This window comes from Spinacia oleracea, chromosome 5, assembly GCF_020520425.1.
Source record: "Spinacia oleracea cultivar Varoflay chromosome 5, BTI_SOV_V1, whole genome shotgun sequence".
NCBI lineage: Eukaryota > Viridiplantae > Streptophyta > Magnoliopsida > Caryophyllales > Amaranthaceae > Spinacia > Spinacia oleracea.
In genome coordinates this window covers 79682262-79691883 of record NC_079491.1, presented here as the reverse complement: position 1 = coordinate 79691883, position 9622 = coordinate 79682262, and the positions used below count along the sequence as shown (strand labels likewise).

Below are 9622 nucleotides of genomic sequence, written 5' to 3'. Positions count from 1 at the left end.
CCTGTGCAAGAGGTCTCGAGCATCAAGGTCTCTTCTGTGCAGTTGTCGCTCTTCAATTACCCGACGTGCATCTTGATTGGCCCTTGGTTGGTGAGGGCGAGGCTGTGCCCCACCCCTGTCACCTAGCATGTTCATCACACTTCGAGGCCGTGCCCTGTGGATGGTATGAGATGTTGTGCTCACCCTTGAGCTGGTAGGGTGGTTTGGCTGTTTCCTTGAAGGTCCCTCTCCCATTCCTTGGAGGTTGTGGATAGCCTCATTGACTTGAGCAGCCAAATGCTCCAGATCCTTTCTGGTGACCAAGTTCTCAGGGTGACCTTTGACATGGGGTTGTTGGTTCTCATGGTCCTGATCACCATCGTGATCATCTCCGTTCTGCGGAGTAGGCATCAACACGTAATTGGGATGGGACTCTGATCGATGAGAGGAGGAGTGTTGCCTGGTTCGTCGAGTGTTAACCATGGCTTGTAGTTGACTTCCCCACAGACGGCGCCAATTGTTTCTGCGAAGAAATTGCTAAGTGTGAAAATAGGGGAAGCCTCGTCAACCTGGCTGTTATTTTCCTCCAATCGGCTGTCGTTTTCCTACAAAAGGGAGAAAACGTAAACTGGCTCGGGGGGGTTCCCGAGAAAACCCTCTCCGACGCTCAAGTCAGTCCTCGTTAGAGAGAGAAAGTAGTCAGAGAGTGAGTTTGGGAATAATTGCATACCTGAGTAATGATTAGGTGGGTCATATTTATAGTAATACTGGGGGCATTATTAATAAATATGAGCAATTGTAGGGGTATGAAACCTTGGGCCTGCAGGAGGCTGAGATATGGGTCCTGAAATTCTGGTTTGAGCCCATTAGAGGGTTTGTGTTTGAGGGTATTTAAGTAATTTCCCCATAGAGGGGTATTTTGGTAATTTCTGTAAAAGTGGGTCCCACGGGAGGGCCCGAACAGTTTTGATTGAATAAATTATCAGTAATATTTTCTCATAAAAAAAACTTTTAACATGAACCAAAGCACGACCACGCAAATACTGAAAGCTAGTAACTCCTTTTTCTTAAGTGCAAATGAGCAAAGGAGAAATACAAACTATATAGAAGAGAACGGAAATTAGAATGTGTAACCTAAGATCCACAAATGCATATTCTAGTCTTTATTAGTAGGCCAAGACTTCATTAGTTATATTAGAGGTTATATTTTTTATAGAGTTGATAACTCTGTTAAGGAGTGCCGTTGAATAAGGATTTCATTATGAATATTCTCCAAATTTGTGAATTCTTTAAACTTTATCACATTTGGAATACTTTTTGTGGGAAACGCAAGCTAAAAGTTTCATTTTTTGGTTAAACAATCGAGTTTCTTGGCAATTCACGTCATCTTTACCCATCTATATCAAATGACACAAAAATGGGAAGAACTTTAGACATCATTTTTGTAGTCCCACACATCTTCAATTTTTCACATTAGTGTGCTTGGTATCATTAACACAAATAGCAACATTTTCGATCGCTTAATCTTTCTTCCACTACTTACCCCACGACACATTCTCACTAATTCGAGTATTACGTGGTTGATAAAAATACTACCAAATTCGATAATTTTAGTCATAGATTATGTGTAAGTGCGTTTGAAATGTGATGGCTAATTAAGGGCATGAGACACCGAGATAGCAACAAGAAATGATAGTAACTTGAAAGTCTATTTATAAAGGAATTTATTCATACAATATGTATGATATTAGTAACACAAAAATCTAAATCAGCTGAAGATGGCGTTACACAGTCCCATCAATCTCTCTGCTGAAGCCGTATTCGCAATCGTGGTTCCCTTGATACTGTTTCTTTATTGCCTAGTAAGATGGAAATCGAACACTGATAATGCCAAACAAAAACCACCACAACCAACAGGTTCTTGGCCGATTATTGGCCACCTACCTCTTTTGGGAAGAGGGCTTCCTCACATAACCTTGGGGAATTTAGCCGATAAGTATGGTCCAATTTTCATAATAAAGCTTGGTGTCAACCGAGGCTTAGTTGTGAGCACATCAGAGACAGCTAAAGAGTGCCTAGGCACCAATGACAAAGTATTTGCAAACCGGATCAGCACAATATTTGCAGAGCATCTGGGTTACAATTCTCTCCTGTTAGGCTTCAGCCCTTATGGTCAGTACTGGCGTCAGATGCGTAAGATAGTCGTCACTGAGCTCCTGTCCAATCACCGGTTGGAGACGTTAAATCATCTACGAACATCCAACGTAAGATCACTCATAAAGGCCATACATGATAGTTTCTTGATCAACAGAAACTCAAGTCCAGGCTTCGATAATGATGTAATAGTGGACATGAAACAATGGTTTAATGACATAAACTTAAATACTACAATGAGATTAATAGCAGGAAAGTCATTGAAAGAATTCTACCATGGTGAGGAAGAATATAACAAGTACAAAAAAGCATTAAGAGATTTTTTTGACTTAGGAGGCGCCTTTGTACCTGCTGATGCTCTTCCATTTTTGAGGTGCCTGGATATTGGAGGGTATGAAAAAGCCATAAAGAAGGTCGCAAAGGAAATCGATCATGTAGCTCAAGCTTGGCTGGACGAGCATAGAGCGAAGCGACTTTCTGAACAAGAAAAAGAAAATAATTATAAGGACTTCATGGATGTAATGCTTGGTATTTTTGAAACTAAGCAGAATAATCCTACACAACCAGAAGCAGATACAATCATCAAGGCCACTTGTATGGTAAGAAATTTACATGCACATAACATAATATATCTCTTGATTCGAAACAAAGCCTTAATGGTAGGCTGGTAGCAATATCACAAATTTGTTTTTAAATATGCCAAATTGATATTTCTTTTTTGCAAATTAGATACAGCATAATTTAATTTCCGAAAATTAACAAGGTTGATAAATTCTTATTAGGCTCTGATACTAGGAGGAACAGACACCACATCAGCAACCTTAACATGGGCACTATCATTGCTGATGAATAACAGAGAATCACTGAAAAAGGCTCAAACTGAGATAGATAACCATGTGGGCAAAGAAAGGCAAGTTGTTGAATCGGACCTCAAGAAATTAGTATACTTGCAAGCAGTCCTAAAAGAGACATTGAGGTTATATCCGGCCGTGCCACTACTACAACGAGAAGCCATTACAGACTGTACTGTAAGTGGTTACCACATCCTTGCTGGTACCCAACTCTTTGTCAACATTTCCAAGATACACAGGGACCCAAAATTGTGGGCTGATCCATTGGATTTTCATCCTGAAAGGTTTCTTACTACTCACATGGAATATGATGTCAGAGGGCAAAACTTTGAACTTATTCCTTTTGGAAGTGGTCGGAGAGTTTGTCCTGGAATATCTTTTGCCCTTCAGACCATGCAGTTTACATTGGCTAGTTTAATCCACAGTTTCGATATCTCGACTGTATCTGATAAAGCTGTCGATATGACTGAGGGTTTTGGAATAACCAACCTGAAAGCCACACCACTTGAAGTCCTCCTTAAACCTCGTCTTCCAGACCATGTTTATAAACTGTAATAATCATATACTACAGTTGTTGTACATCGTTACCCACAGAATTACCGTATGTCTTACTGCTTAATAATGTTATTATTTGCATCATTTCTCTCAATTTCTTCTTTAGGTAAGACATTGGGGATGGTGTTCTTGAAATAGAGTGAACAAATGACTTTGTGAGCTAGAGTCCAACAGCCTAGTTATGTTGAAATTATACTAGAGAATGTGGAGTAACCCACTAACCCATTACTGCCCACTAACAATATTTATGTTCCTAAAATTAAGGACCACTAACACAAAAATTTGAAGCACTAAATCCAACAAGTTATTGTAATAATCTTCATATCACATATTAGTTTATTTGGTGACTTTGAAACGGAATTTAATAGGCGCCATTGCAATAACACTAAGCATTCTAAGAGTTAACTAATAAAGCCATGTAGCCGATATATAGGTCCTGTCTTCAGGATTCTTTGTGCCTAAGAAGTTTCTTTAAAGCATAATGCTTTTGGTTGATTCAATAGCAGGGTGAGGAAGAACCATGCAAATTAAAACAGTATGGAATTAAGAGTGGGTCTGAGGCTGCCTAGAGATATCTCCTTGTATGCATTTTCATTTTTCTCAATCAAGGATGTAATTGGCAAACTTATTCCCTGGCCAACAACTCCCAACCGCTACTCTGTTTTCTAAATTCACAGGTTTGAATCTAATACCTATCCATTGACTATTATGAACAGGTTGATGAAGCAAAAGGGAGTTATGAACAAAGAAATGAGATAAAAGTTGACTGCCAAAACCCTATGAACATTTATCAAGTTGAGAAAACAGAACATTCATTTACCTGCAAGACTTCTACCATTCGACACCTTCGACAATGTACAGATTGTTTATGACACCTTTGACAACATGCAAATTGCTCTCTAGTCTATCTACTGGTTGTCTGGATGTCTGGTTCATCACCTGAACAACGAGTACCAAAATGGACATAAGTGAACACACAAACACGAAATAAGTAAGCACATGATAACATAACCATTTTAAGATCAAATTGATTTCAGTAGACATAATTGTAAAATGATGTACAAAGTTAAGGACCAGCAAGGTTAGTACTAATACATATATGTTAACCAGATCAGATTAAACAAAAAACTCAATTAGCTGTTCTTAATCTTGCAACAACTCTTCCAGAATGTAGTTAGGACGATAGCCGTAATTTTATCCTGCACTGAGTTAGAAGGTAGAATTTCATGCTTTCCTAGCAGTACATGTCATATTCACCTATCTACATCAAATTACACAAAAGTAGGTAACTTTAGACTATATTATAGCAGCACAAAAAGTCTTCATACTATTGTGTGCAACAATTACAATTGATTAATATTCTTTCCATTACGATGCAAGGTCACTAATTAATTACAGAAATAAGTAATTACGTTCACGAAAAGCTGATAGTTTTAGTCATAGAGTATGTGTTTGTGCCTCCGAAATGTGAAAATGACCTCATGAAACACCCGGGAAAGTGACCTCCAAATTGATAGCCTGAAAGTGTGTTTATAAACAATATCAGCAACATAAAAAATACTCCGTATAAGAACAGGCCACAAAAGAAAATCAGATGGAAATGGAGTTACACAATCCCATCCATCTCTCAGCTGAAGCCACAGGCGCAAGTGTGCTTGCCTTAATACTAGTTCTTTATTGCCTAGTAAGATTGAAGATGAATACTGATAATGCCAAACAAAAACCACCCCAACCATCTGGTTCATGGCCTATTATTGGCCACCTACCTCTTTTGAGAAGAGGGCTTCCTCACATAACCTTGGGAAATTTAGCCGATAAATATGGTCCAATTTTCATGGTAAAGCTTGGTGTCCACCGTGTCTTAGTTGTGAGCACCTCTGAAACAGCTAAAGAGTGCCTAGGGACCAATGACAAAGCATTCGCAAACAGATCCCACACAATATTTATGGAGCATCTAGGTTACAATTCTCTCATGCTTGGCTTCAGCCCTTATGGTAAATACTGGCGCGAGATGCGTAAGATGGTCGTGATTGAGCTTTTGTCCAATCATCGACTAGAGATGTTAAAATGTGTAAGTATATCTGAGGTAAGATCAGCCATGAAAGTGATACATGATGGGTTCTTGAGCAAGAAAAAATCAAGTCCAGGCTTTAATAATAATGTAATAGTGGACATGAAGCAATGGTTTAATGACATAAACTTAAATATTACAATGAGATTAGTAGCAGGAAAATCACTCAAGGAATTCTACCACAGCAAAGAAGCATATAATAAGTGCGTAAAGGCATTGAGAGATTTTTTTGACTTGGGAGGTGCCTTTGTTCCTGCTGATGCTCATCCATTCTTGAGGTGGATGGATATTGGAGGATATGAAATGGCCATGAAGAAAGTCGCAAAGGAAATCGACCATGTAGCTCAAGATTGGTTGGACGAGCATAGAGCAAGACGACTCTCTGGGAAAGGAAAAGAAATGCAGGACTTTATGGATATAATGCTTGAATATTTTGAAACTATACAGAATAAGCCTACACAATCTGATGCAGATACAATCACCAAGGCTAATAGCATGGTAAGCATTTTAATTACATGCTCAAATAAACTGCTAGACATAATATTATTCATTGATATTTCTCTTTTTGGAAATCAGATTACTGCAAAATCCAGAACAACATTAGAGGTGAATGTCATGCATATTAGATATTAGATATTAGATATTAGATATTAGATATTAGATTTAAAAATAAGATAAAACACCATAAACAATTTCCGAAAGCTAATGTGAATTCTTATTAGGCACTGATACTAGCAGGAACAGACACCACAACAGTAACCTTAATATGGGCACTATCATTGCTAATCAATAACAGAGAATCTCTGAAAAAGACTCAAACTGAGATTGACAACCATGTGGGCAAAGACAGGCAAGTCGATGAATCAGACCTCCAGAAATTAGTATACTTGCAAGCTGTCCTAAAGGAGACTATGAGGCTATATCCAGCCGGGCCACTAACACAACGAGAAGCCATTACAGATTGTACTGTCAGTGGTTACAAGATCCTTGCTGGAACACAACTCTATGTCAATCTTTACAAGATACACAGGGACCCGAAATTGTGGGCTAACCCGTTGGATTTTCAGCCTGAAAGGTTTCTTACCACTCATATGGAATGTGATATCAGAGGGCAAAACTTTGAACTCATTCCTTTTGGTAGTGGCCGAAGAATTTGTCCTGGAATATCTTTTGCCCTTCAGTCTACGCAGTTCACATTGGCTAATTTACTCCATGGTTTCGATATCTCAACTCCATCTGATAAAGCTGTCGACATGACTGAGGGTCTTGGTATGACCAACCTCAAAGCCACACCACTTGAAGTCCTCCTCAGCCCCCGTCTTCCAGACCACGTTTATAAATTGTAATATCTCCTAGTCGATCTGGTTGTTGATTGATCGTGACCCATAGAGAATCAGCATTCACCGGCCATGTATGTGTCATTAGTCTTACTACTTACGATATATGTCAGTCACATATCTTATGTGGAATAACTTAGATTGCTAAATGACTCCAACAGAGGAAAGGTGATGGAGCAAAATAGTCCACGCTATCTCATCTGTTGAAATGAATATGTTATTCCTACAGCATTACCATAGACCAGGTCCATTAAGAAGATTACCACACTATATGTACACAGTACACATATAATATTGACATTTTCAACCAACTTAAATGTTGAAAAATAATAGGTAATTGTCTTCAGAATTTCGTGTTCCTATCAGTACTTTTACAGCACCTTTACCTACAAGACGTCTATAGGCCTTATGAAAATAGAACATTCATTTACCTACAAGACGTCTATAGGCCTTATGAAAATAGATTAACTGCTGGTTCCAGAAGTGATGTCATACCGTCTTTAATCTATTTGTAGACAAGTGAACTAACTGAATGCAGAAAGTGGTCTAAAGAACTAGCCAGCAACATGCAAGAAGAGTTGCATTTTTCTATCCGACATCTTCCCAGGCATGACTTGCTGGCTAGATCCAAATAAAAGATCAAAGACATACCAAAAATGCATGCCAAAGAAGCAAATAAGCTTGCTGATGTACTGTTTTAAGATCGGTCTTTTCAGTGATCTTCAACGCGCATCAAAACAAGTATCCTCATTTCCTTTTGTTGATCAAAGAGTCAACAGATGGGAACTTGGATCAGGAATATCTGGTACTCTGGTAGTCTCAAGAGTAGAGAAATTTCTGTTCTCAAGAGCAGGTACTGATAAGTAGCTCAGACAATTAGACTTTCCAACCAAAATACTATATCATCAATGACTAGCCGTCGGAAAAATACGTTGCAAAGTTAGGGGTGTATTTTATAACATAAAAACTACATTCCTCCGCCGTTATATTAGATCCTCTTTCATTTTGCGGAAACGGTTCAAGCCCAGATTATAACGCGCAAATTCAACTCCTTCTGACTCGGAAATGGTCACTTTTGTCGGGAGCCGAAGGTCATGATAGTTTTGAGAGTTTAGTGTCTCCATATCAATTTAGAGATAAGAGGTTATTAAAGCTAGTTTGGCAACACTTGTTAGGTAAACTACGGGGTGCCGAAGTGCTGAGCGAAGTCTTGAGTTGAAGCTTTCAAGAAGTGTTCGACTTGTTTGGATGTGAGAATGATACAATCACACCGTTCATTAGAGGAGAAAAGAAGGGAAAAAGATCGAACGTTCAATATTATCCATGCACCATTTGTCAATGGTGGTCGACATGGGTTATGGTGCATGAAGAAGAGGAACAAGTGAAAGAGGAAAATGGAGAAACATATAAAGGTACCAAGGTTGTGAACCATGATAGAGTTACGGAAAAGCTTAAGTATATTGATGGTTACGAAGGAGTATTTATAAAACCCTCGAAATACTACAAAGACAATAATAAACATAAATAAAAATTACAATTAACTATATATGGTAATAAAATCATTAAAATAAATCTATATTAAATTAAGTTATTCTAATTGATTGAATTAATCAATTAAAATATTCCAAATCTATAATCAAGGAGATGATATCTCCTTTTGCGTTTTATCAAGTGTTTTGATGTTTAAGGACCATTATGTTGTTTATTGGGGTAGAAATTCAGGCTGCCTTAGGGGTCGTTTGGTTGGGCATTTTAAAATGGATTGGAATGAAGTTAGAGTCCATTCCATCCACTTTATTGTTTAGTTGGGCCTTTTTGGAATGGAGTCTCGTACCAGAGGGGTTTTATCTCCATACCATACCCCTAAAATCCCATTCCCACTTATTACCTAAGATTCACATTCCATTCCACCAAGGTTACTAACCCTAACTCACAAAGAGATGAGACTGCAGCCGCTCACCACCTTCGATCGTGGTCATCATCGGCGACCTTCAATCCGGAAGCCATCATCGTCAACCCTTTAATCATCATCAATGACCTTCGACTTTAATCATCGCCAGAGACCCTTTAATCATTATCAGCCCTTTAATCATCATCAGTGATTTTGGAGTCCATCTTCTCCGGTTTGATGTGTAGCTTACTCCACCTTCGCCCTTCTATTTTCTCTCTTCTACTAGAAATCTGGAATTTTTTTTTTTGGAGTTTCTCGTCAAGCATTGGATAGATGAAAAAGAATAGAATTACAATTCCTAAACATTTCTTCCAGCAATTGCACTTTGGTCCAAACTCAGAGTGGAGGTAGCTTCACCTCCGATAAGGGAGCTAATTCTGCTTAAAGTTGAATACATACGAAGAATGCCTTTTCCAAATATGAAATCATAACCCATTTCATATTGTATAAATTAATTAATACTTGAAATCTTTATTTCATGTTTTATTTTTTTATTTGATGAATTTTATGTTATTTTTAATAAAATTGCAGTTTTATGATTGAGATTTTACGGATTTACGGAGCACTAGTTATCAGTACATTTTTTTATTTAATAAAAAGTAAATATGGATACAAAATCCATTTCAAAGTGAACCAAACACTATAATTGGGTTATAGAATCCATTCCAGCAACATACCAAACAGTTTTAGAATGGCATGGGAAATGGAACCCATACGACCATAC

The 9622-nt window shown here is 38.1% G+C and overlaps 2 protein-coding genes across 2 annotated transcripts; both read left to right on the top strand.

Annotated features, from left to right (window-relative positions):
- The first annotated feature begins 1522 nt into the window (after positions 1-1522).
- On the top strand, positions 1523-3705 carry LOC110800627 (cytochrome P450 CYP82D47-like). The gene is made up of 2 exons (XM_022005938.2): positions 1523-2732; positions 2916-3705. Exons 1-2 carry the CDS (start codon positions 1758-1760, stop codon positions 3537-3539), a joined length of 1599 nt encoding a protein of 532 aa, XP_021861630.1. The 5' UTR covers positions 1523-1757; the 3' UTR covers positions 3540-3705.
- Positions 3706-5037: 1332 nt separating this feature from the next.
- LOC130461094 (cytochrome P450 CYP82D47-like) lies at positions 5038-7223 on the top strand. The gene is made up of 2 exons (XM_056829024.1): positions 5038-6108; positions 6333-7223. Exons 1-2 carry the CDS (start codon positions 5134-5136, stop codon positions 6954-6956), a joined length of 1599 nt encoding a protein of 532 aa, XP_056685002.1. The 5' UTR covers positions 5038-5133; the 3' UTR covers positions 6957-7223.
- The last annotated feature ends 2399 nt before the right edge of the window (positions 7224-9622 follow it).